The sequence below is a fragment of the Mustela nivalis genome (genome assembly GCF_964662115.1).
Source record: "Mustela nivalis genome assembly, chromosome: 18".
In the NCBI taxonomy this organism is placed as follows: Eukaryota; Metazoa; Chordata; class Mammalia; order Carnivora; family Mustelidae; genus Mustela; species Mustela nivalis.
Window position 1 is genome coordinate 58,969,154 of NC_139037.1, and position 25,647 is coordinate 58,994,800.

Sequence of the window (25,647 nt, forward strand, 5' to 3'; positions counted from 1 at the left end):
CAGCCACGTCCATCGACGCATGCTCAGCCCAGGGCTGACGCTCAGTTCTCCCGCGCCTAGCCCTCAGCGCATGCGCCAAGCCGACACCCCGCGGGTCCTGCTTTAAGCTCCGTCCCGCGCTACTTCCTCCTCTTTCTCTTTCGGCCCCGCGTTCCCAGGGGGCCGCTTCCGGGGTTCCTAGACCGGTTCCGGAGTGACCGGTGCCTGCTCTCTCGGTCTACCCCACGCTCCTTGTCCCCCAGACGCCATTTACAAGTCCGTGGCTTGTGGTGGAACCTCCCCCCACCAGCCCCGTCACGGAAAGCGCGCGTAGCGCTGCGCCCCAAGAGCCAATCAGCAGCCGCCTTAGGTAAGGGTCCTTCCAGCCCGCGCGAGGCTCCTGCGCCGGCAGGGGGCGGGACGCGGGGCGCATTTCGGGGCCCCGCCCCCTTTCCGACCGTTAAACAGTCGCTGGGACGGCTGGCTGGTTCGCGTAACTTGAGTAGGGAGGGGGGAGCGGCCGTTAAAATACCAGGCTTGCGGGCTTGGGGTGGAGACCGATAAGTAATCTGTAAATAAGAGCTTGGGTTCTGGGAGGGTCTAAGTATTGCAAAGGTCCCAACGAGAACGTGTAAAGAGAAACTTAAGTTTTGGGAAAACGCTCGCCAGAGGGTCTGCAAACAGACCCTATATGCCCAGGAGGTCCTCCAAATACTGTGTAAAAAGAAACTTAAGTTGTAGGGTTCCCCATAAGAGGCTTGCAAGCAGGTGCCTAATTAAGGGGGATGCCCTCTGAGTAATCGGTAGACTCATAAGTTCTTGGGGGGAGGGTACCCCGTATACAAACTTGTAAATATACGTGTTTGAGTGTTAGAGAGCCCTCAGAAAAATAGTGTGAATCGGCCCTTAGGTTCGGGGGGTGGGCGGGCATAAATATGGGGTTAGGAATTAGGAGTTTGCCAATAGACACTTGGGTTCTGGGAGAGTCCCCGAAAGGGTCATGTGGAGAAATGCACTAGTGCTGACGAAGCTGCCCGGAGAATGCCTAGTTAGATTCCTGGCATCTGCGAGGTGTCCGTCAGAGTCCTGTGAACACAGACTGGCTTCAGGCATTTTGGGAGAATCCTCAAAGGAGCCTGGAAATATTGGGGGTCCCCACATTGCACGTAGGTGGACTCAAATTCTGGGGAGCTCCCCCAAAGAGCTGTCAAGCAGACGCAGGTACCATGGAAGTTCCCAGAATAACGTGGGAGAGGACACTTCGTCTGGGAAGAGGGTCCTCTGGTTGGTTAAACGGACGCTGGAGCACTGGGATAGAATCCCCATTGAGGAAAGAGAGACACTTAAGCACTGGGTGGGGGAGTGGCGCTGTCTCCGGAATAATGTGTAAACCAACACTTAATTGCAAGGAAGGCAGGAGTTCCGATTTCTGAGGGAATCTCCCTCCGAGACTGTAAACAGTCATTGAAGTGCTGAATGGATCGTTTTCCATAAGCGTGTGTAAACAGGCCTTGCCCTCCTGTCTCCCAAGGCCGTCTAGAGCTGTTTGTGGCAGGCAGAGAAGGCACTTGGAGAAAGGAGCTAGATAAGCCCCACCTGGCTAGCAAAATTGCTCCCACATCCTGTAAACACTGCAGTTCTGGAGAGAGAATCCGGCACTGGGCCCAGTTAGTCACTGTTTGCTTGGGTGGGAGAGGGGATTCGCAGAATGATTTCACAGGCACGTTAGCACTAAGCAAGGGTCAGCAAACCGTAAAGGGCCAGAGATGCTGCAGGCCATAGTGTCTCTGTCTCAGTTACTCAGCTCTACCATTCTATCAAGAAGGCAACTATAAACAGTTTATAAATTGATGGGCGTGGCTGTGTTCCAGTAAAACATATTTACAAAAGCAGAAGGCAGCCCTGATTTGGTCCATAGGCTACAGTTTGCCAGCTTGATCGGTGAGCTCAATAGTAGATGGTCTTATAGTCTTGCAAACAGACTGTTAAGTCTGGTAAACAGCTGGGGAAACTCCCTAGAGGGACCTATAAAGATCGTTAAATGGTAGGGTGGATCATATGGGTAGCAGTACATTTTATAACACCTTGGATTAACCACTGGTGAGACCTTGGAGTGTGAGGGATAGCTGACCATCAGAAATGGAAGGTAAACAGACTGATGCCAGATGAGACACCAGATGAAATTAGGCCCTTGAGTGCCCCGTGTATGCCAGTATTTCATAAAACAGTAGTTGTCAGAGTGAGGATCATGTTACTGATGTGTAAGGAAATGTTTTGCTGTTTGGGAAAGAACATGTCCCATTTTTACGTGACCCTTCCCCTGTGAGTTGTGCTTATGTTGGGGCAAAGAGATTAATAGTTGGGAATAGTTTTGGCTACAGGTAAGAGAAGTATATTTGTTTCTCACTGCATCCAGAAGTAGACAATATAAGGTTAATAGGGGATCTCTGAATCTTTTTCTACCACGCCTTCTCTCCTTCCTTCCAGCCCAAGGTAGCTGCTTGAGCTCCAGCCTGCACATCACATTTTCAGCCAGAAGGAGGGCAAAAGGCATGTGCCGTTGTCTGTGAAGGAAAGTTTCTGAAAGCTGCCAAAACACACTTCTGGTGTCATACCAGTGCCAGAAAGAACTTGGTCACATGACCACCTACCTGGAAATTATGCTGAGAAGTGTGTTCTGGACAGCCAAGTGCCCTGCTCAGAACTGAGAGTTTTATATTTTTTGGAAGAAGTGAGAAAAGAGTAGATCCTGAGAGGCAGCTGGCAGTCACTGCCACAGCCACAGAGCTCTCTGAAAACAAAGTGCCTTCTTACAGTCCAGAGTGAGCCAGACAGATGGCAGAGCGTCTCTTTACCCTGAAATCAACCTCTTTCTTTCTTTAGGCAACCATGTCTGAGTCTGGCCACAGTCAGCCTGGGCTCTATGGGATAGAGAGGCGGCGACGGTGGAAGGAGCCTGGCCCTGGTGGCCCCCAAAACCTCTCTGGGCCTGGTGGTCGGGAGAGGGACTACATTGCCCCATGGGAGAGAGAGAGACGGGTGAGTGAGTGGGCCCAAGGGCAACATCATGTATCCACTCGTTGCACAAATGTTTTTTAAGCACCTGCCATGTGCCAGGCACTAATCTAGATGCTGAGGCTCTGTGAACAAAACTTGGAGTAATGGCAGAGAGAGACAGAGGTGGCTGTCGTAGATGAAGTAGACAACGAGGGCCTCCCTGAAGAGGTGAGGAAATACATCATAACGAAATCTGAAGAGCAAATGTGAAGGCCCTGAGCCTTAAGTGTGGTGTATTCCGGGAGCAGCCAGGAAGCCAGTGTGGCTGTAGTGGGTGAAGAATGGAAGGTGATAGGAGATCACCTGAGAGACCTGAGAGACCTGGGAAAGGACTTTGGATTTTGCCAAATGAAACGGACATTGGAGAGTTTGAGCTGAGAGGTGCCATAAGCTCGTGTTTTAAAGAGTCGTATAGCAGCAGCAGCTGTTTTGGGTTTTTGGTTTGTTTTTTTAAGATATTATTTATTTTTTTGAGAGAGCACACGTGCAGGTTGTTGGAGGGAGAAGAGAGACAAACAGACTCTGCGCTGAGCATAGAGCCTGATGCAGGGCTTTATCCCATGACCCCGAGATCATGACCTGAGGCAAAATCTAGAGGTGGATGCTTGACCAACAGAGCCACCCAGGCGCCCCCTAACAATAGCAGCTGTCACTGTGTTGGGCAGCATGTGGTATGCTGGTGCTGTGCAAAGTGCTTTAACATCCTTTGGGGTCTCCCTGAACCCTTAGAGCTACCCGCGTGAAGTAGAACCTAGGTTTGATTTTCACTAATGAAGAAAATGAGTCTCAGAGGAGAAGAGACCTAACCCAAAGTCACAGCCAGTAAGCTTTGGGGCCAGAACTCAAGGCCAGATCTAGCTGAGCCCAAGCCTAGCCTGTCTCTCTGCTCGAGTGTCCTGGGCTGGGAATACGGAGCCTTGGCACAGGTGCAAGTCCTGCCTTGTTCCCCTCGTGTGCTTAGGTGAGTCACTGCCAGAAGCTGCTCCCCACTGAGGTTCTTTCTCCACCTTTGAGAGGTTTGGGTTGGGTGGGGAGGGGAGGGAAGAAAGGGGCAATTGGGACCAGTTTCTGAACCATAAAACGGCAAACATGAAGAATAATTTCTTCACAGTAAGCTCAGCTCTTGCTTGTTCCTTCCCTTGAATTGCAGCACAGGAGAGAACAGAGCGTCTCTCTTCCTTCCACACAAATCCTGGGGAACGTTACCATCTTCCTAGGGGGATAAGCAACTCCAGAGTCTCTGGTCTGTCTCTGACTTTGGCATTGACTGGGCAGTGGACTCCTCACATCCTCTGTGTCCCCTGCTGATCTCAGCAGCTCCCTCCCATTTCTCCTTCTCCCAGTATCCGTGACAGCCCATCGGGCCTCATCCTGGCTGGACACCCCCTCCCCAAGCCAGTCCGACACCCTGGCTGGACATTGTGCCTCCTGAGTACATCTGTCCACCATCTCGCTGCCCTCACAGCCTCGGCCCCACATATCCTCCCCTCCTCCCTGGCCTTCTGAAGGCCCACGGCCTCTCCTGTAGTTCTGTCATAACTGTTCTTTCTAGAACACTTTTGTGCCCTTTTGTTTGTTCCTCACCATAGGCCAGTATCCCCAGTATATGGTGAAGAAACAGACCCGGTGAAGGTTCATGGCTCTCCTGAGGTTCGTCAGGGAGCCAGAAAAGAACAAGACTCAAACTCGGATCTCTCCCCTTTCCATTTAGGCCGGTCGGGGGTGGGTCGAAAGAAGCACGAGAAGTGCAAGGTGTGGGAGTCAGCGGAGGAGCGGGCAGGATCGCAGCCAGCAGGCACTGAGCTCCTGCCACGCGGACTGTTTACAAGTTCATCTACTTTCAATCTTGTGGGAGTCCCATGAAGAAATTCCTATCCCTGTTCGCGAAATGAGGAAGCAGTCTGGAGTGAGGGTTGTTCCTTATCCAAGTTCATACAGCCAGCAAAAGGCAGGGCCAAGTTTGAACCCACATCGAGCTCCTGGGCCCTGGCTCCTTCTGCCTGGGCTTGTTGTCTGGCAGAGGCCACGGAGTGCAGCTCTGGAGCTAGGCTGCCAGGGTTTAAATCCTGACTCCATTGCTTATTGGCTGTGTGACCTTGGGCAAGGCAGTAACCTCTCTGGACCTCAGTTTCTTCATTTGTAAAATGGGGATAATCGTATCTATCTCCCGGGGTCGGGGTTGTTGGTGGAATTGAGAAGTTGATATATGAAGGCATTTAGAATTGTACCTGGCACGTGACGGCCTTTGGGAGTGCCCAGGGGAGCCAGGGGAGCCGTTCCTGAGTAACTGCCCTCCCTCACCACAGGATGGCAGCGAAGAGACCAGCTCATCAGTCATGCAGAAAACCCCCATCATCCTCTCAAAACCTCCAGCAGAGCGGGTGAGCGGGGAAGAATCTTCTGAAGGGGAGGCTGGGAGCAGTTAGGGCAAGGATCCCTCCCTCTGACTGGAAACTTCTCTCTCCCATAGTCAAAGCAGCCACCACCTCCAGCAGCCCCTGCTGTCCCACCTGCCCCAGCCCCTCTGGAGAAGCCCATCGTCCTCATGAAGCCGCGGGAAGAGGGGAAAGGGCCTGCGGCTGCAACAAATGCCTCCACCCCCGAGGGCACTGCCCCCGCGCCCCCTGCAGCCCCTGCACCACCCAAGGGAGAAAAGGAGGGGCAGAGGCCCACACAGCCTGTGTACCAGATCCAGAACCGAGGCATGGGCACTGCCGCACCAGCTGCCATGGACCGTGAGTTGGGGCCGGGCAGGATCTGGTTGGGGGCCGGAATGTCCTCACGGAGCCTCACCACATCCTGTCTCCTGCTTTCCCGGTCTCCAGCGGTCGTGGGCCAGGCCAAACTACTGCCCCCAGAACGCATGAAGCACAGCATCAAGCTGGTGGACGACCAGATGAATTGGTGTGACAGCGCCATTGAGGTACTGAGGGGGCCGTCGTGTCTCCGCGCTTTGAGCGTCCCTAGGTGCCACATCTCACCACATCCACCCCACTCCCCACCGCCACCCTCTTGGCAGGCAGTACGAGCCTGGCCAGCTTTCCGGCAGTTGCAACAATGAGACAGAAGGAATCAGAGTCCTCAGCCAGGGCTGGATGGCAGCAGCTTCCACTAGATCGGCTGTGCTGGTTGTTAAAATACTGAAATGGTTTGCCACTGGTTACTGGTTGGCAAGGAGGGACTCCCACTATCACCCAGATGCCATCCCACAGCAGGGCAGCCTCCTGGACCCTGCTCCAGTTCCATTTCTGAGTGAAACCCATGTTGTACCAGTGCTAACTCGTTTGAATCTCACTCCCCAGAGGTTCCCTGTCCATCACGGCGGCCCCCGCTCTAGCTCAGACCTCACATTCCTGGACTGCCCTGCCTCCGGTCTCCCAGGCTTCACTTCTCTTCTGATGCTTTTCCCATCCCATCCCTGCCCAGATTCCCCCAGATGTGTCCCTTTTCCTTCTCTGGCAGCTTGGAGTTACTAAAACAACATGCCAGGCCCATCTCTTACCTGGCTTGCTGCCTTTCTGTGTCCACTGTCTTACGGATACCAACTGGGGAGCTTTAAAACAAAACAGAACAAAAGCCAGTGTCCAGGCCTGCTCTTCAGGTAGGACACTATGCAGTGTTGAGAGTGTATCTGCACCATCTCGTGTGGTAGCCACTCTTCTTAGGTGTGGCTCGTGGGCACTTACAAGTCCACATACCCCACATGTGGCCAGTATAGCTTTGTTTAATCTTAAGTTTAAATGGCCATGTGTGGACAGCGTCTGCCTGACTGAACTGGGCTAGGCCTGGGTTTTCTGCTCTAATGTGTCTAGGGTGAGGCCCGAAATTAGCTGCCTTTTTTTTTTTTTTTTTTTCCTTTAAAAAACTCCAGGTGATTCCCGGGAGACAGTTGAGGACGTCCCTGTTTTTCTTGAGGAGTGCCTCTCACGCCCCCTGGTGGTGGAAGGCATCAGAACTGGTGGGCCAGGGGTGAAGGCCTCAGGATTTTCCGAGACCCTTAAATCCCACAGACGGGAGCCAGGACAGACTGAGCAACCCTTCCTGTACTCTCTCCCCTTTTTCATGCTTCCATATGTTTTCCTGGCCTTCCCTAAGCCGAAAGCCCTGTAGGAGTCTGCTCCAGTAGCCCTCAGTAACAAGACCTGTCTTCCTCCACCCGTCCTTCATTCCTGTACCCTTCTCCTTCTCTTCAGCAAAGTCAGGTTCCCCTTTTAGCCAGTATGTTCCAGCCACACTGATCTCCTGTCAGCTTCTCTCTTTTTTTTTTTTAAATTTTATTTATTTGACAGAGATTACAAGTAGGCAGAGAGGCACGCAGAGAGGGGAAGCAGGCTCCCCGCTGAGCACAGAGCCCAATGTGGGGCTTGATCCCAGGACCCTGGGATCATGACCTGAGCCAAAGGCAGAGGCTTAACCCACTGAGCCACCCAGGCACCCCTCCTGTCAGCTTCTTGACCATGCCAGGCTCTTTACTACTTGGGATCTCTGACAAAAGTTATCCTTTGTGCTGCCACATACATGTACAGGCTCTTTGCCCAGCTCAGGATTCAAGCCATGGAAGTTTTTCTTCATCAGGCCAGCCTTGTCTGGAAGTCTCTGCCCACCCCACCCCACCCCACCCCAGTTTCACTCCCACTCCAGCAACTGACACATTTATGAGGGTCACAGTCCTTCATCTTCCCACAGTACCTGTTGGATCAGACTGACGTGTTGGTGGTTGGTGTCCTGGGCCTCCAGGGGACAGGCAAGTCCATGGTCATGTCACTATTGTCAGCCAATACTCCTGAGGAGGACCAGAGGTAAGGGATGTGGAAGGCCAGGAGGGAGGTGGGCACCCACCTGGGATGGGGAAGGGTGGGCCTAGGTATAGCAAGTGGTGTTGCCAAAAGGACTTAGAGATAATGTTTTACCTCCCATGGCCTCCATGCCTTTGTCAGATGGGGGTGATTAGGGGCTGGACTAAATCTTTGTGTAGCTCCAGGGAAACCAATCTTGTTTCTCCCTCCCTCCCTCCCTGCCTTGCTCCAGGAATGGTACAGAACCCAGCTTTAGATTTAGGCTGACCTCAGTCTCTCAGCCCTGCCACTCACCAACTGTTTGCCCTTGTCCAGGTTACTTCACCTCCCAAGATCTCACTTTGTCACCTGTAAAGTGGGCTTTTGAAGGATGAGATCAGGAAGGCAAACATTAGTAAGAACCTGACACAGAGCAAATGCTTGTGGGATATTGGTTGATAAGGCATGGTAAATAGAAAGGGGAAAGAGACCCAGATGTCGGGCGTGGGTTCTAAACCAACTTCAGTTCTGCATTCTTGAAGAAGGATGGCATGATTGTAAAGTAAAGTATGAAATCACAGGAGAGGATGTAGGGGAAGAGGGAGCTTAAGAACTAGGGACCAAAACTGAGGGCAGGGGAGGAAAGGGGGAAAGGCAGGGACTAGGAAGGAGGGGACCATACATAGTCTGATGAAAGAAGACTCAAACTGGGGAAGGTAAAAGGGTAGTAGCCACTTGGGATTGTCTAAAAAATACAGGGGTTTGGTTTTTTAATGAAACAGGCGATACTACTTTGCATTCCATGGATTGGCATCAGGGGTTCCACGAACCTCCTAACAGTAAAATGCAGAATTTTACGTGTATGGGCAGTCAGGCTTTTCTTCTTAAGGAAAGGGTCTGCAGTTTCCACTGGATCTTAGAGGGGTCTGAGGGAGACCCAGAACAAGTTAAGAACCACTGTTGTGAGCATATACATCCACTAGAACCAGAGCTGTGGGGTTGCCCTTCCTCCCAGTCCACGCCATCTCCTCTCTTATAACTTGTAACTTACTCAGTTGTAACTTCGGCTCACCTTGGCTCCGCTGGGGAGCAGCCCCAGCTCTCAGATAGCATTCTTTCCATCTCCGCTTCCCCCAGCCAAGTGAAATTTCCCCCCAGCTCTGAGTTCAGATTCCTGAGCTAGAGAGAATTTTACAGGCCTAGCTGGTCTTTTTTGAGCCACGTCCGCCTGTGGCATGGTGGATTTTGATTTCAGCTCTTGCCATCGGGTCTCTGGATTATGTTAAGAACTCATCTGCTTCTTCCCTTCTTCATTCCTGTCTCCTGACCCTCCCCTCGAGGATGCCAAGAGCCCCCTAACTGGTCTCTCTGCTTTCGTTCAGTTGAGCTAGTGTTTATCGTGTGCTAATGATGTGCCAGGTGCTGTTCTGGATGCTGGGCATACAGCAGCAAACAAAATTGGCAAAAACCTCTGTCCGTAGCAAACAGATAAGTTCTTGGAGATGTTAGAAGATGATAACCACAGGGGAAGGGGTTCTAAGGAAGTAGTATGGGGGATAGATGACAGTCTTAACTCGAGTGATCAGGGGATGCCTCCCAAGCAGGACATGGAGAAAAAGCAGACTTGGAGGAGGGAGAGCGTTCTAACCAGGGAGTGGTACAAGCTGGCCTCGGGGGCTAGAGCTTGCCTGGTGTGCGTGCAGCATGGCATGGAGGCCGTGGGGCTGGAGCAGAGTGAGCAGGATGGGAAGTCACAGGCAGCCTGGTCAGAGAGGTTAAGGGAGGGGCTCTGGTGCTGCCTTTGACTCGGATCGTGATCTTAGGGTCCTGGGGTGGAGACCCGTGTCTGGTTCCCAGGCCCACGGGGAGTCTGCATCTCCCTCTCCCCCTCCTCCTGCTTGTGTGCACATGCGCGCGCGCTCTCTCTCTCCCTGTCAAAAAAATCTTTTAAAAAAGGGGGGGAGTGGTAAGAGAGGCCTAGGGTGTCGGGCCTGTAAGTTGTCATCTACTCTTTCCACACTACGGTCCTCCGCGTACGGCACAAGGGGGAGCTTTTTAAAACCTACATCCAGTCCTTTCACTTCTCCACTTAAACGTCTTCAGGGCTTCTCCAGGCTCATTAGCCAAAGCCGCAGCTCCTTACTGTGTCTCACAGGCCTGCATACCCCCTTCTGGCTCCCAGCCCCCTTGTTCTCTGCTCTCACCGACTCGGCTTTGATGCCTCATACACACCACCTGTCCTCTGCCTGGGACCGTCTTCGCTTCCATCCTCCATCCCCCCTGTACCTTCCCTTTTACTTAATTCAAGTTGCATAATTAACTCTCTTCTCTCTGACTCTCAGTGTGGTCATTCACGTCTTTATGGCATCCCTTCCCAGCTCTACCAGCCGAGTTACCCCCACTCAGAAGGCCTCACACCTCTTCTTCCTGCCGCTCGAAGTTACTGATTTCTCTTGGTTTGAGAGGTAGACCGGGAGCTCCGCGGGAGCAGAGATGTCCGCGCTGCTGCGCGCATGCGAGGCCTTCAGGGCGGTGTTCGTGAGGCGGGAGGCCCTTGCTCTGTGTCAGACAGCATACTAAGCGTCTCAGGGAGGCGGGGAGTACCTTTGGCGAGCTAGGTACCATTACCCTGATTTTACAGATTGAAAGAGGAAATCTCTTTGTCCGAGCCACAGAATATGACCAAGTTAGTTTAGTTGGTTTAGGTGCAAGGCTCAGCTCTGCCTGCTTTGCTTGGTCTCTTCTCCCCGTCCAGCGCAGGTGGAACTGAGGGGGACTTCCTCACAAGGGAGGAACTGGGAACCGAGTTCTGTAGCCAAACGGCCTCTCGTCCTGGGGGTGGGGAGGGCTCAGTGCTGTGTCTGCAGCGTCTGGCCTGTGGCAGGTGCAGTTGGTAGTTAATGGCTCCCAGATACGCATCACTGTGCATCAGGCACGTTCCTAGGGGCTTCCCGTACATTAGCCTCATCATAACGCCAAGAGTTTTGAGACTGTTGTTATCCCCGTTCATAGATGAGGAAACAGAGGAGAAAGAGATGAAGGACTTGCCCAAAGCCACCTAGCCAGGAAGAGGCAGAGCTGGCACTGGAAATCCCAGCAGTCGAGCAAAGTCCCTGCTCTTAAATACCTCAGGCTACTGACTTCATTCAGTGGTGGACAGATCTTAACAGTGAGGGTAAAGTCATGCGGAATAAAATGTAAGCCCCCAGACGGCAGGGGCCACAGATGGAAGGCTTTGTGGAAAGGCAGGGCACCATGACTCACACGTTCCTTTCGCAGGGTCGTGCTCCAGAGGCGTCGAAGGCTAAGAACCAGACCTCTAACACACCCCGCCTGCCCCTCTCCACAGGGCGTATGTTTTCCGGGCCCAGAGTGCCGAAATGAAGGAACGTGGGGGCAACCAGACCAGTGGCATCGACTTCTTTATTACCCAAGAGCGGATCGTTTTCCTGGACACACAGGTGCCAACCTCCAACCTCCGCATTCAGCTTTATCCCAGAATGATTCATGTCTTTTCTTGGGCTTTAGTCTCTTTTCATGTTTCCCTCCCCACCCTCCCATCCATCCTGTACACAGTAGCCTAAAGAATCTTCTAGCAGAGTGGTTAAATGTGTGGGCCCTGAAGTCGGTCTGTGTATGTCCAGATTTGGCCTTTAACTCTTACGGGCTGGGTGACTTGAACCACGTGTCTACCCACTTAGACCTCAGTTGCTTTGTCTATAAAAGGGGATGATAGTTTGTTCTCAGCCTCCTAGGTCATTGCAGGTATTTAGTAGGACAGTCCAGCGGAGTGCTTGGCATTGGACCTGTCCCATAGTGTTCAGGCCCGTCACTGTCATTCGAGCTGACCTGTCATGTGTGTGACTGGTGGTTTTCCTCATCTTCTCCCTTGACCTCAGGCAGAGTCCCCGTCCCTAGCATGGTGTTCAAGGCTTGTGGAGCTTCCTCCCTCGGACTCTAGCCTGCCCTCTCTGCTGCGTGTCTAGCTCCACCACACACACCACAAGGTCATGATCTCTCTCTCCTTCTGGGGTGTCCCCAGCCTGTTCCCTTTATCTGAAACTGCCTGTTCCCCAGTTTTCTTAAGTGGGAAGAATACTATTGCCTACCGGGTAGGGTTTTGTAAGGCTTCAGTGAGCGAAGACGAGTAAAGTCCTAACAACAATGCCGGACATAAAGTACATACTTCCTCCTCTTAGCTGGTGGTATCATGATCGTGAGAAGTTCTCTCTCCCCTGCCTTTTTGCCTGGCTAGTGCCTTCTCCTCCCAGAGGACTTCCCCTCCTCCGAGCACCCGCCAGTGCCGCATGCACTTTCCATCACAGCACTGCTCTGTCGCAGCCCCCTGCATGTGGAGGGCTCCCCCTCCCCACCTGCCTGGTGCTCTTCAGGGAGCAGCTTGCTGGTCAGGGCCTGGCCCATGCTTGGTGCTCACTGAGTGTTGATGGAACAGAGTTCAAGTCCTCATAGGCATTGATGACGCAGAGAGTGGAAAACCTACAAATGCGGCATGAGATCTGAGCCAGGCCCTGTGCAGGGGCTTGTCTCTGTGCTAGAGACCAACTGAGCCGCTGTAAGCTGGGTCCGGGACCCATGTGGAACAGACGGGAGTTAAGGCAGAATAGAGCACGCAGCATTGGGAGTCCGAGAAAGCGAGCAGTGGGAGAGCCTCTTACCTAAAGAATTCCACTCATGGCTGTAAGAAGTCAAGAAGACTTCTCAAAACCCTTTGAGATGGAGTGTTCCTTAGAGACAAGGTGATGAACTCATTCACTACTGACTGTTTTACACCCACGGATGTAATTTTTAAATCCTCGCCAACTTTCACACTAATCGTTGTTTCTGGACCAAAGTAATTATCTTAGTGAAGTTTTAAAAGCCTCTGAGACAACTAAAGGAAGAAAAAGACACTCGAAAGGACATTTGTCATTCAAGTCAACATTATGGTTAGCAGCACTAGGAGAGTTCTCGAGCGTGAGGCACTTGAGAGCAGTGACGACTTGTGAAAGGGCTGGGGGAAGTGTGTTTGCTTTGAAACATTCTGCTCTCACCTCCTCTTGCTCACTCGCACTGACTCATTAGAAACTGCCCGTGTTCCTGAGCTCATTTTGTCCTGAGAGAGGCGAGGTATTTGCCTTCAACGTGTAGAACTTGGGTGGCTGCGACCCTCAGAGCCCCAGCCACCAGCCCTTTCCTGACACCTTCTCTCCCTTGCTGCAGCCCATCCTGAGTCCCTCCATCTTGGACCACCTTATCAACAATGACCGCAAGCTGCCGCCGGAGTACAACCTGCCCCACACCTACGTTGAGATGCAGGTGAGGGGGCCAAGTCCGTCCTAGAGGAGAGGTCGCATCCTTCCCCTCAACCTGTGATGGGGAGCTGGATGTGGGTTTACCCAGTTTATGCTTCATAAAGAGCCCTGGGGGCCCCAAGAGCTGTAGGAAAGAATAGCGTTGAGAGTCCTGTCTGGCTCACCTCCTGGCCCTGCTCTTCAGAAAAGTCATTTCCTGCCCCCTCCCACTTCAGGCCTTGTTACCTGCCTTTGTGAGGTGGGAGTGGTCACTCTACGGATGGTCGTAAAGGAAGAGCCAGTACAGCCTGGGCATGCAGGAGGTGCTTCGAGGCTCAGGCTCAGGCTCTTGCCCTGCTGCCCCCTTAGTGTAGTCCTGGGAACAGGGAACCCGGCCTGGGCAGAGGGGACCTTCAACTCTGTCGTCCCTTCCTGCCCACTCTCAGTCACTCCAGATTGCTGCTTTCCTCTTCACGGTCTGCCATGTGGTGATCGTCGTCCAGGACTGGTTCACAGACCTCAGCCTGTACAGGTGAGGAGCGGGTGGGTGGGGAGGGGGAGCCAGGCAAGAGATGGGGACCCCTTTAGAATGTGAGCCGGAGTGGGTCACCACCATCCAGCATATATACACATGCTGACAACTCTCCACTGACTTTTTCCATCACTCAGAATAAAATCCAAAGTCTTTCCCAAGTATGACCTACAGGGTCTTCCGTGGTACAGTCCCGGTCACCTCACTGACCTTTACTCTCACTGCTTTCCCTCGCTCCTTCCGTTAAAGCCCTAGTGACTCCATGGCTATTCCTCCATCTCTCAGCCAGAAATACTCTTCTGAGAGCCTCAGTCTCTCTCATGTCGTTTGAAGTCTCCACTTCTTAGCCCACTGTGTTTTCCTTCATTTGCCTTCATCGCTCCCTGACAGGACATTGTGGGTCTCTTTATGGTCCGCCTCCCCCATTAGAATGTATGCCCCAGGAGCCCCAGTGCCTCCCACAGTGCCTGGCCCAAGCTAGATAATTAATGCACGTTCGTTGAGTGGAGAACATCGTCGGGATCCAGCTTGGCCATCTTGCCCATCCCCTGCAGGCGTGCGTACCATTCTGTCGCTGCCCTGGCAGGCAAGAAGAGGGGGAAGGAGTTGGGATCTGGCAGGAGGCCTACCTGAAGCAGCTGGAGGTTCTAGAAATCCACCCCCCAAGACAGAACTGGCTTAGAACCTGAGGCACGAGGGTTCCTCTTGGCTTCAGGCCCCAGAGCATAGTGGTGTGGAGGCCAGCCGCCTTGGGCACAGGGCCCAGACAGAAGGAAGGAGCGGGAGCTCCTGAGGAGGGGAGAGCGGAGCCAAGGGAAGCAGGTGTCTCCAAAGTGAGGCAGCCCTGGGTTTGAACCCCAGCTTTTACTAGGGGAGTGGCTTCTTTTTCCTTGGCTACTCATAAGCAGATTGTTCTATTCAGACTAAGTGAGTGGAAGACTCGAAAGTGTTCAGTGATCGCGTCGTATCTGGACACAGTGAGCAGCTGATGACTACAAGCTGAGCGTTTACAAATGACCCTGGGCGTGGGGGTGAAGTGTGGGTCTGGCCAGCAGTAAAAATGACTTTCTGGGACATCCAGCCGTTGTGACCAGATAAAAGTGTCTTATTTCTGAAACTGTACCCCCCCACACCACTGTGTATTTGAATTCATTCACATGACAAAGATATTGAACATTTATGGATGCCATTCATTGTTCTGGGCACTGAGGACACAGGTGTGAATGAAACACTGCCCTGTGTGGTTCACGTTCTGACGGGGGCGTAGATGCAGGACGGCACGGGGCAGAGCCTCGCGGTGCGCTTCTTGGCAGGTGAACCCCTTGAAACTGAATGACATACTTGGGTATGTGTCTGTGTGAGGAGAATATCCGTAGCTTTTTATTGGGTCTCATTATCTCTTACCTCTGATAGCAGTTGTATTTTGTTTATGTATTTGGAAAAGTTATTTTAAAATAGCATAAATTGAAATTTAGGCCCACATAGAAACCTGCACATGGATGTTTATAAAGCAGCTGTATTCACAGGGCTCCTGTTTGGCTCAGTCGGTTAAGTGTCCGACTCTTGATTCTGGCTCAGGTCATGGTTTCAGGGTCTTGGGATTGAGCCCTACATTGGGCCCCATGCTGAGCGTGGAGTCTGCTTACGATTCTCTCTCTTCCCCTCTCCCCACTCTTGCACGCTCATGCACCTGTTCTCTCTCTCAAATCTGCTTTATTCATAATTGCCGAAACTAGGAAGCCATCAGTGTGTCTTTCAGTAGGTAAATTAATAAACTGGTACATCCAGACAATGGAATATTAATTACATGAAAAGACATGGAGAAAGTATATATCCTTAAGTGCATATCACTAAGTAAAAGAAGCCAGTTTGAAAGGGCTACTGTATGATTCCAATTATATGACATTCTGGAAAAGGCCAAACTGTGGAGACAAGTGAAAAAAGATCAAGGGTTGGGAGGGGAGGGAGGGGTGGGTAGGGCAGAGCACAGAGTGCTGTAATACTGGGTGGTGGACACATGACCAAGAGGTTGTATACAACAACAAGAGGAAACCCTAGTGTAAACCACGGACACTGGGTGATGATAATGGGTCATAGGTCCGTGGGAATGTTGATAGTAGAGGGATGTTGTGCATGTGTGGGGGCTGGGTGTCTGTGAAAATCCCTGTATTTAATTCAGTTTTGCTGTGATCGTATAAATGCTTTAAAAAATGGAAGTATTTTTTTGTTTTGTTTTGTTTTTGTGTAAGTATTTTTTAACAGCATAAGCTCATTAAAAAATATGTACATCTAGCATGGGTCCACGAATTGGTGTGTGAGAGAGTTGTTTATGAATTCCCTAAAATTGCTTGCAAAAGAGGGTGTGTATTCATTTATCTGAGTGTGGCTGTAGTTTTACCAGATCCACAGAGAGAGCCCTGTCCCTAGGCTGTGGGATGGGGGTGCCGGTGCCAGAGCACCAACCTCTCACCCCAAACCCCAGGTTCCTCCAGACAGCCGAGATGGTGAAGCCGTCCACCCCGTCCCCCAGCCATGAGTCCAGCAGCTCCTCAGGCTCCGATGAAGGCACTGAGTACTACCCCCACCTGGGTGAGAGGTTTTCTGGGGCTGGAGGGGTGGGCAGAGGAGGAATGAGGGGCAAAAACCAGGAGCACTGGGTAAGTGGGGAGCTGGTAGGAAGAAAGAGCAGAGTAGCTGCTCCTTCCTCGAGGGTCCCACCTGGCCACCAAGAGCACAAAGCCTGAGTCTGGGTCTGGCTCCGGCTCCAGCTCCTTGATCAGAATGATCGCTTTTTGCAGAAAGGACCCACATCCGCCCATTTCTCTGACCGTGACATCTCCAGCATAGACTCGGAATGAGTTGCCATTAACCTGAGTGGCCCCGGGCACCCTGCTCACCCTCCCTCTGCCTACACTGCCTGCTCCGTCCTCGCTCTGCTGTGCTCTGCCCACGCACTGCTCTTCCACAAAGATCTAGTTCATTTATGCTGCCCTAGGCCGGGACTTCCTACTTCCTCTTGTCTCACCAAGCCCCTGGTGCCTTCCCGTCTCACTCCTGATCCCGTGCCTATCTTCCTCTTCTGTCTTTTCCATCAGACTGGGGGCTCCTTGGGGGCAGAAACCACATCTGACTCGTATCTGGGTCCCCAGGGCCTGGTGCAGAGCCTGGAAGCAAAGTAACATGTCACGTAAATATTTACGAGTACTCCGAACCCAGGGTAACCGCAGATCTTTGGCATGAGGGGGGATGTCCACACAGCCAAGCCCCAGCAGCCTCACAGGACTGCGTCTCTCCTCCCGCCCCTCAGTCTTCCTGCAGAACAAAGCTCGTCGAGAAGACTTCTGTCCTCGAAAGCTGCGACAGATGCACCTGATGATTGACCAGCTCATGGCTCACTCGCACTTACGTTACAAGGGTGAGGGTCCCTGAACCACGCCAACGCTGGCCAGCGGCCTCTTGACTCCTGGTCTGGTCCCATGGCCCGGCGTCCAGACTGGCCTCCTGCCCCTAGCTTGAAGATCATCCGTGTACCTCCCCTGCCCCTGGGCATCATACCTGCAGGCTGATGGCTTCTCTCCCACAGGTACCCTGTCCATGCTACAGTGCAATGTCTTCCCTGGGCTCCCACCTGACTTCCTGGACTCTGAGGTCAACTTGTTCCTGGTGCCCTTCATGGACAGCGAAGCAGAGAGTGAAAACCCACCAAGGGCAGGTACGGTTCCTCCTTGAGGGAATCTGGTCCAAGGGCTGCCAGTTCTTCCTTGGTCTGGAGGAAGACACAGGATGCCCTGGTCTGGGGTGGTAGGGACCCACACTGGTCTGAGGGGAGACTCTGGCTTGTCCCTAAGGTGCTTGGAGCCTTTCTTAGGAGCATGTGTCCAAGTTGTGGAAGTACAGGAAGGACTGGTCTGAACGGGGCCGTACTCCTGGTGTCCCAGTCCAGGAAGCTGGGTGACCAGGAGAAAGGAAAGGCCCTCTCTTGGCAGGCTGGCGCCCTTATCCTCCCTACCTCATCCTCTAGGACCCGGTTCCAGCCCGCTTTTCTCCCTGCTCCCTGGGTACCGGGGCCACCCCAGTTTCCAGTCCTTGGTGAGCAAGCTCCGGAGCCAAGTGATGTCCATGGCCCGGCCACAGCTGTCACACACAATCCTCACTGAGAAGAACTGGTAAGAGTTCTTGGCAGAGGGGTCAGTGTGAGGGCTCCACCCTGGTGCAGGCAAGAGGAAGGTCTCTGTGATCCCTCCACAGCTTGGTTTCCTTCTCGGAAACATCGCTGATGGCTTCCATGCCCGGCAGGATGCTGTTCCATGGGATCTTGAGTCCTCCCAAGTAGCCAGCAGGTTGAAGTCTTGTCACCAGTTTTACTAGTGGGGAAATCTAGGCTTGGAGACAGGAGATGTCACATAGCACTGTCACAGCAGTTGTGGCCAGGTATCATTTGACAGTGAGGAGTGGGAGCAGGGATCCTAGTCAGGCTCGAGGAGTGTTTGTTCTGAGGCCCTGAGGGCAGAAAGTGTGGCCTCCCAGAAGACAATGGAAAGTCCCCAGAGCAGCTGCATTTTCCAGCTCTCGCTGGACGGCACATTCCCACTGTCTGCCTCCACCTTCGCTCCTTCTCTGCCAGCTGGCTTTCCTACCTGCTCTCACAGAGCCCCGAGCCTCCCCAGCCCCAACTCTATGTGACTGTGTCCGGAGCCCACAGCAGGTCTGCATCTCAGGTCGGCATCATCTCGTTTCCAGGAGCCACACATTTGAGAGGGATCTAGCTTGGCCTTGGTGCAGCCTCTAGCGTGGCTCCCCTGGGTCTGTGGTCAGCTGGGGCCAGAAGGGGTTCTGGGGAGCACACACAGCAGCACAGCCATTCAGGGGTGGGGACAGGGAGCTCTGTTCCTCTCACTGTCAGTGGTAGAGCCCAGGGAGGCAAGGGTCACGTAGCTGTTAACAACTAACTGTTGTAAGACTCTGGAGGGAGTTCACAGAGGCCAACACTGTGTGGGGTGGGGCAACTCGGAGTTGGACTCGGAGTTGGGGCTTGAGGCCTGGGTTCCAGACCAGGCACCCTCAGTGTGGCTCACCCGGGGTGAGGTCTGAGAACCTGGCCAGTCCCATCAGCATTGCTGTCTTCCCTGTGTCCGGGCCGCGGAGGTTCTGGTCCCAGGGTGTGCAGGTCGTATGCAGTGCCTGCTTTCCCACCCGGCAAGGTCAGTGCGAGGCTGACAGGCCGCAGCCGGGGCAGCTGACTGCTGACCTCCTCCCACAGGTTCCACTACGCTGCCCGGATCTGGGACGGCGTGAAAAAGTCCTCTGCCCTGGCAGAGTACAGCCGCCTGCTGGCCTGAGGCCGAGGGAAGGAGCGTCATGCGGAGAACCCCCTTCTGGATCCCCATGGTTGGTGAGGGACCACACGTGTCCTGCCCCCCGCCCCCCGTGGGTGGAGAGTGGCAGCAGGCTTGATGGATGAAGGACCGCGACATTCTCGCCCAGAGACTTGAGGTGTCCAGGGCTAGGCCCCCCACCCTAAATGGAGTATTGTTCAGGGGGCAACTTTGAGATCCCCCCCCCAATCTGGGACAGGGCAGCGCATCCTCGGTTCCCTGCAGGGACAGGCAGTGGGAGTAGTCTGAATGGTCCCCAAGCATCCCAGGTTCCATCTTGACCTCCCTCTGCAGGGACAGGAGCAGCAGGTCCCTCTTCCCTGACCCTGAGCCCTTTCCTGTGAGGTGCAGCAGGGTCTTGGGGAGCTCTTCGTTGGGGCAGACCTGGTGGTTTGAATAAAAACAATCACACAAGCCTGTTCTGGTGCTTCTCTCTTTACCTCCTCGGTGAGCTGTCATGGGAGCAACAAAGTGGGGTCCCAGCCTTTGGGGGCACATTACCTATAGCCACCATTAGAGCCTGAGTGACCTTCCCACGGGGACACATCCGCTGTAGGTCATAGAGTTGTCAGGAGCAGATGGAAACCAGTCTTTGCTGAGGAGGAAGCCCCTAGGAATGGCTGTTCTGTTTCCTGGGGTGACATCAAGCCTCCCAGCTCCGTGTTACTGATAGGAAAATCCCATGCCCTCCTTTGGCTAAATGCAGTTGCACCCTCATGTCCTCTGTGTTCAGTTGAAGACAGTGCCTGCCTTTGGTTAAATGCAGGACCTAATTCAGTACGTGGTTAAAAAGTAGGACATGTTCTAGTTCAACATAGTATTTACCCTGAGTTGAAACAGCTTCTACCCTTATGCAAACAGGACCTTACCCTTACACACGATGCCTCCTGTTGGTTAAATATGGAGGCTTCCTTTCCCCATAGACCTTACCTACTCTTGTTTAAAAGTAGTCTCTACCTTTAAATCCAGAATGGACCCTCGGTCAGATACACCATGTCCTTCAGTATAGGCCCTGCCCTCATCTGCTCAGTTTCAATCTGTTACGTCTTAGCTTGCTGTTTCTCAGAGTTTGTCTCCAAATCGGTTTGGCCATCCCACCCATCCCCAGTTAGTCGTGACCCTCCAGTCCTGCTGCTCCACACTCTTCACGGATGCCGCTGGTTTCAGTCACCAGCTGAGTCTGTCCGCCAGCTTCCCCGTACCCCGTTGGTCTCCCTGCCTTCTCCTGCCCTTGGGCATACCCACACAGTCCTGGTGTCCTGGTCGTTGGAATCCTGGGCATGGGGAAGAAAACACTGGGGCCAGGAGTAGCCCAAGAGGGAGGGGCTGAGGTTTGGGCAGGAGACCCACGGCAGGCTCCAGCCCTGCCACTTGCTGACCGAGACCTTAGGCAAGAACCTCAATCATTCTCACTGGCCGTTTCCGAGCTGTGACATTCACTGTCCTCTTAGGGAAATGCTTCTGAACCCTTTGCCCCACTGCCCTGACCTATGCCAACACCTTCCAAAGTGCCCTCTCTAGCTAGACAATGGTGTTCCTCCCCACCTTGTCAAAGGTTACCTGTCCCGTGTCCTGCCTGTTCCTTCTCCATCCCAGGGGACTGCTGGTTGACGCGGGGGTTCAGAGCAGGGAAGGTGGGGGCAGTGGCCAAAGAGGGCGTGAAACCCAGAGCTCAAAACCACAAACACGGCACACAGGCTCAGTCCAGGAGAGCTAGAGCTTGAGTTTCTTTCCCTCCCCCAGCACCACCCTGCCTGGGGACAGAACCAGTATCCTCCCAGTCCCTCGCTGCCACCTCCAGCTGGCCTAGGCTCAGGGCTGGGATCACGGATTGGATCTGTCTGGGAACTCGTGTTCGGAGTCGTCGAGGAAGGCCTGAAGCAGCAGTCTCTGGGCATCCTTGACCGCCTCATCCAGAGACGTGCGGAGCATCTGGTAGATGGTGGCGAAGGAGATGCCACAGTTGGCCAGGGTGCCAAGGATGGGCACGTTGAGGAGCTCCTGGGTGAAAGCAGAGGCATCCCGGGAGGCCTGGCCCAGTCGTTCCACCACTACTGCCTCGGTGACCTGGGTCTCTGGGCCCTGTGCTGCCTCCAGGATCTTGTGCAGGGCTTGACCCGTCTGCCCCGCCAACGTGACGAGGGAGTCCTTGTCCAGCCCAAAGCTGCAGCGGTAGCCTTGCAGGGAGTTGATGAGCATGTGTAGGTCACATGCCACACTGGCACGGGGCTCGGGTTGATGCCAGAGGCCACCGCGGCCACCAGCCAGATGTGCTGCCGCAGCGAGGCTGCCTTCTCCAGGATGGGCTTCGAGACGTTGGGCAGGGCCTGCAGAAACGCATGCTGCTTGTGGCTCTCGAGCTCCTTCACCATCATCTCCTCCAGCAGGTGGAAGTCGTACTTACCCAACTCAAACATGGAGAGCAGGAAGACCTTGGGGTCCTGCAGGCCCCCCACTGCAGAATACAAGAGCACCATGCCGTTTTGGCACCAGAGCAGGCCCCGAGGTCCCTACAGCTGCCCAGGAGGCCGAGCACTTCCCAGGAGCGCGTAGTGCCCTGCTGGAGTGTGTGGGCTCCGCCCCGGATCCCAGCCTTGCTCCCTGCCGCCCCACACCCCACCCACACCCCCGAATGGCCTCGGGCAAGTTACCAAACCACACAAGGGGGAAACCGGTTGGTGAAGTGAGTGCATGGAAGCAGTGCCTGTGGTAATCCTTTAAACACTAGCTGTGCTCAGCCCATGCCCCGCAGGCACATAGCATTTGCATGGCTCTAACTTGGCAAATACTCGAGCCAGCCCGCCTCCTGTTTCCTTAATGCAGGTGATTGGTCTCTGTCACCTGTGCCTGAGGAGCGCCAACTCTCAGGAAATGAATGGCAGCTGTGAGCCTCACCCCACCGCGGGGCCCAGCTCAGTCACACAGTGTGACATTGGACGACCTCTCTCCTCTCAGCGGGCCTTGGCTGGCAGAGGCAGGGGAAGGGGCAGGGGACCCCTCCAGAACCCACCCGCCCTGGCCCCTAGCGCATGCCCCTCACCCTCCAGCCGTCGGCAGCAGTCATCCCGGATCTGGCTGAGCACCCTCTCCTCCGAGAAGGTGCTGGGGCGCCGGCTGCGGGAGGCGGCGATGTCCACGTCCACCTTGGAGCGGATGAGGTAGAAGCGTTTGCCGCACTGCCGGAGCTCACGGGCCAGCTGGGCGTGGTGGGCAGCAAAGCTCTCCGAGCTGATGATGATGAAGAAGTCGTAACGGGCTGGCAGCACCCGCTGGAGGTATTTTTCAGCCTGGAAGGTGGGTGCGCCGATGCCCGGCAGGTCCCAGATGACAACGTTGGGGTACTTCGGGTGTGCGTACGGTGTGGGCCCCACCGTCATTTCCACCACGCCCGTGTAGGCCGATTTGGGGTCCTCGTCTCCCAGCCCCCTGATGGCATTGACAAAGGTCGACTTGCCTGAGCCCATGTCCCCCGTGATGCCTACATCCAGCCTGGCATTCTCCAGCGAGTACAGGGTGGCCTGGAGCTTGGTGGCTACTGCTGACATGTCCCCTGCCTCGAAGACTCCCTTCAGAGTGCTGCTGTCCCCCCACAGTATCTTGGACTGGCTGAGGCTCGACGGGAAGACTCTGCTCGCCATGGGCCCGCCGACATCCAGGCGTCCGTCTTCAGGATCGACGACCTTCAACAGGACAGGTGAGGGAGCGTTTGCCCTCGTTTCTCTCACCCCTCAGCACGCCCCAGTCCTTGAGGCATCGCCGGCAGTCGTACTGAGAGAGCAACCATATGCCAGGCCCTGGTGCTAAATGCTTGAGTTCAGTTCACTCTGATTCATCACCGCCAGGTTCTCCTCCTTGGAGTATCTCCAAAAACCCCAACAGCCGGTAAAGGAGATTCCCTGACTATCGGCATTTGGCAGTGAGAGGAGGAATCAGATGCCCAAGGCCCCCAGCTCGTGCATGAAGTGTTGGGAATGGGAAGTGGGTCTTACGATGGTAGAATTCAAATTCTTTTTTTTTTTTTTAAGATTTTAGTTTTAAGTAATCTCTCTGCCCAACATGGGGCTTGAACTCACAACCCTGAGATCAAGCAAGAGGCCAAACACCGTGATCAGCAATATAGGGCAGTGATGAAGGGCCAGACCTGTCATCATTGCTGACAGCAGCTAATGTTTGCTCACTGTGTACCCAGGACCAGCCACTGTTCTAACCACAAGCATCATTTGATGAAGTCCCTACTGTGCAGGGTAGGAAACCAAGGCTCAGGGAGGTAAAAGCCACTCACCAAATGTCTTCCAGCCTGCCCTGGAGCCAGGATGTGGACCGGCCCCCTCCGATCCTTTTGCCATACAGCCTCCCCACCCCATCCTTGCGCAGCCGGTCACCCACTGTGGGCCAGGCAGGACCTCTTTGGGCACTGCAGCTCCAACACCAAGAAGAGAGACTCGACAGGACAGGCCTGGAGCATGTGTGAAGACGCCGACCCCACTGTCGCTGGCTTGCCAGTACCCCCATCTGCTCGGGAACCGCAGTGCGCGCCTCCACGCACCCCGCCCAGCCTCTGAGCCTCCGAGTCCTCTTTGGTGTGACGGCCTGGGTAACCAGTGCTGACACTGAACGCAGGACAGCGACTAGTCCCAGCCATGCTAGGGACTTGGGTTACACTGGGTGGCTTCTGTCCCTTTCTGCAGCCTTTATTTCCCCCATCTGTTCCGTTCCTCACCTGTGAAATGGGTCGATGACTCCCCAGGGCCCTCCAGCTCTGTTTTAGGAAGACTCAGGGTCTACTGTCGACGAGGTTCGGAGGCCAGCTTGGGAAGAGCTTGGAGAATCAGGCTGCACTTGGTCTTTCTCTGTGGGTAGCCATGGGTTTTCAACAGGTAAGGGAGAGGTGCGTGGTGGACATTGAAAGCGCCCCCAGTGGCCTTTGCGGGATGAGGCAGAGGCAGAGATGGTGGCAGAAAGGACAGGACAGGGTGACCCATGGGTCTTAACCTTAGGATCTGTGTGGGGAGCAACACTACTCACGCCTGACCTTTCCATTCCAGCCACTCGGGCCCAGGGGTCCTGTGTTTAGGATGATGTCTGAGGGTGCACCGGTATAGGGATGTGGGCTGTGTTTTTGAGAACAGATTTGGAGTGGACCATCCCGACCTCATATCTGGGAGTCTGGGATTTCTACTATTATAATTTCCATCATCCCCACATCCTCTTGAGTGCAGAAAGGTCCAGGTGAACCCAAACAGAGTCCTGACAGAGCCAATAGGAAGGCCTTCCAGGAAAGGAAGAATCCTGTTGCAAAACCCAGAGCTCTGCAGCAGAGGGGACTGGCACCCTCTTTAATCCCCCAGGGGGAAGTGGCCCCTCCTTGTCTGGACCTGTTTCCTAGGTTCAAGGTCATTTGAGGCCCCCAAGGAAGGCAAGAACCCTCCCCAGATCTAGGAATATCCATAGGCAGTATTCGTGAGTACCTAGGGGTGAGGCCACCTCCCCTGCCCTCCAGTCCCTGCCCCGCCACCGGTCTTGCACACAGCTGCCTTGTGAATTCCTGGAAACTCATCTTTCTCTGCACCTAAATCCAGCCCTTCCCCGACCGCTTGTCCAAGACCACAGAAGCCCTAGGGGCAGCCCGTCCTGTCCAGAGCCCCTAATCGGGTAGTTTTAAATTTTCTAAATATGTGACCCTTGACTTGGCAGGAGAGGTCGGGCTTGAGCGTGTAGAAGGGGTCAGGTTCACTTTTGCATTCCCACCGAAGAGCCAAGGGCAGAGTGAGCGCACGCCCCGGGTTTGGTTTTGCAGACACGGATCCCCTTGCCTCATGTTGCCCACACACAGGGACGCCTGCAGCCATGTGCCTCTCTCAGGAGTCTCCCCATCCACCCCCCGCTGTCACCCTGGCTTGGGCCCCTTGGCCTTCAGCACAACCCCAGCCTTCGTGCACCCACACACCAGGCAGACACGACAGGTCCAACTCCAGTCACCGGGCTGCCCACCACCTCAGACCCACAGCATTGGAATCCTGGACGCTCACCCAGGCCCCTCACATTCACACACACACACCAGAAAGCTTATCACCACACAGGTTCCCGCACACACACCTGCACGCTCTCCAACGCGACCCATTCTAGGTGGCAGGATTCACCCTCAGCCCCTTCTCTCCTCCGATGGGCAGAGAAAGGACCACCAGCTTCCCGCTGCCCCAGGCTCCCCACGGAGGCCAGCACAAAGCCGTCGGGCCTCCCACCTCCCCAGCCCCCCACACCCACCATCACTCACTGGCAGCAGGACTGACCCAGGAAGTCCTGCATGTCCCCCACCCTGTTTGACCGGTTGCCAGGCACCATTGTGCCCATCCTGGGCACCGATTGGCTGCCCCTCCCCGTCCAGAGGCGGCCTGTGGGATGCGGGGCTTCCCGGAAAGGGACCGAAGATGGCAGCAAAAATAAGTACCACTGCCAGCCCCAGTCTCCACTAAGTTGATGCCTGTCTTGGATCCAGGCCTGGCTGTCCCATTGCCCCACAAATCTCCCTTGGCTACCAGGGGATCAGGGAGAGAGACCCCACCAAGGCGCCCTTGGCCTGCCATCCACACCCTGAAGCTCTCCCCGCCCAGAGCAAGTCCCATCCCGGTTCAGTGTGT

General features: G+C 54.4%; 2 protein-coding genes across 7 annotated transcripts; one reads left to right on the forward strand and one right to left on the reverse strand.

Annotated features, from left to right (window-relative positions):
* Window positions 1-10: 10 nt before the first annotated feature.
* SMG9 (SMG9 nonsense mediated mRNA decay factor) lies at window positions 11-19,423 on the forward strand. 3 transcript variants are annotated; one of them, XM_082710797.1, is made up of 14 exons: window positions 11-349; window positions 2,863-3,018; window positions 5,343-5,417; window positions 5,507-5,771; window positions 5,862-5,959; window positions 7,723-7,835; window positions 11,161-11,272; window positions 13,032-13,127; window positions 13,549-13,634; window positions 16,117-16,223; window positions 16,942-17,049; window positions 17,218-17,346; window positions 17,656-17,800; window positions 18,895-19,423. In XM_082710797.1, exons 2-14 carry the CDS (start codon window positions 2,869-2,871, stop codon window positions 18,971-18,973), a joined length of 1,563 nt encoding a protein of 520 aa, XP_082566923.1. In that variant the 5' UTR covers window positions 11-349; window positions 2,863-2,868; the 3' UTR covers window positions 18,974-19,423. The 3 variants fall into 3 exon arrangements, with proteins under 3 accessions (XP_082566923.1, XP_082566921.1, XP_082566922.1); XM_082710795.1 differs by lacking the exon at window positions 18,895-19,423 and adding an exon at window positions 18,259-18,888 and having other exon boundaries at window positions 61-349; XM_082710796.1 differs by lacking the exons at window positions 11-349; window positions 18,895-19,423 and adding exons at window positions 564-1,200; window positions 18,259-18,888.
* Window positions 19,424-19,436: 13 nt separating this feature from the next.
* On the reverse strand, window positions 19,437-25,339 carry LOC309853095 (interferon-inducible GTPase 5-like). 4 transcript variants are annotated; one of them, XM_082710809.1, is made up of 5 exons: window positions 25,284-25,339; window positions 23,730-23,859; window positions 22,050-22,689; window positions 21,414-21,464; window positions 19,437-21,336 (listed from the first exon to the last, which is right to left on the reverse strand). In XM_082710809.1, the coding sequence occupies exons 3-5, from the start codon at window positions 22,645-22,647 to the stop codon at window positions 20,834-20,836; spliced, it is 1,152 nt and encodes a 383-aa protein (XP_082566935.1). In that variant the 5' UTR covers window positions 22,648-22,689; window positions 23,730-23,859; window positions 25,284-25,339; the 3' UTR covers window positions 19,437-20,833. The 4 variants fall into 4 exon arrangements, with proteins under 4 accessions (XP_082566935.1, XP_082566937.1, XP_082566936.1 ...); XM_082710811.1 differs by having other exon boundaries at window positions 25,274-25,327; XM_082710810.1 differs by lacking the exon at window positions 25,284-25,339 and adding an exon at window positions 25,106-25,261.
* Window positions 25,340-25,647: the final 308 nt, after the last annotated feature.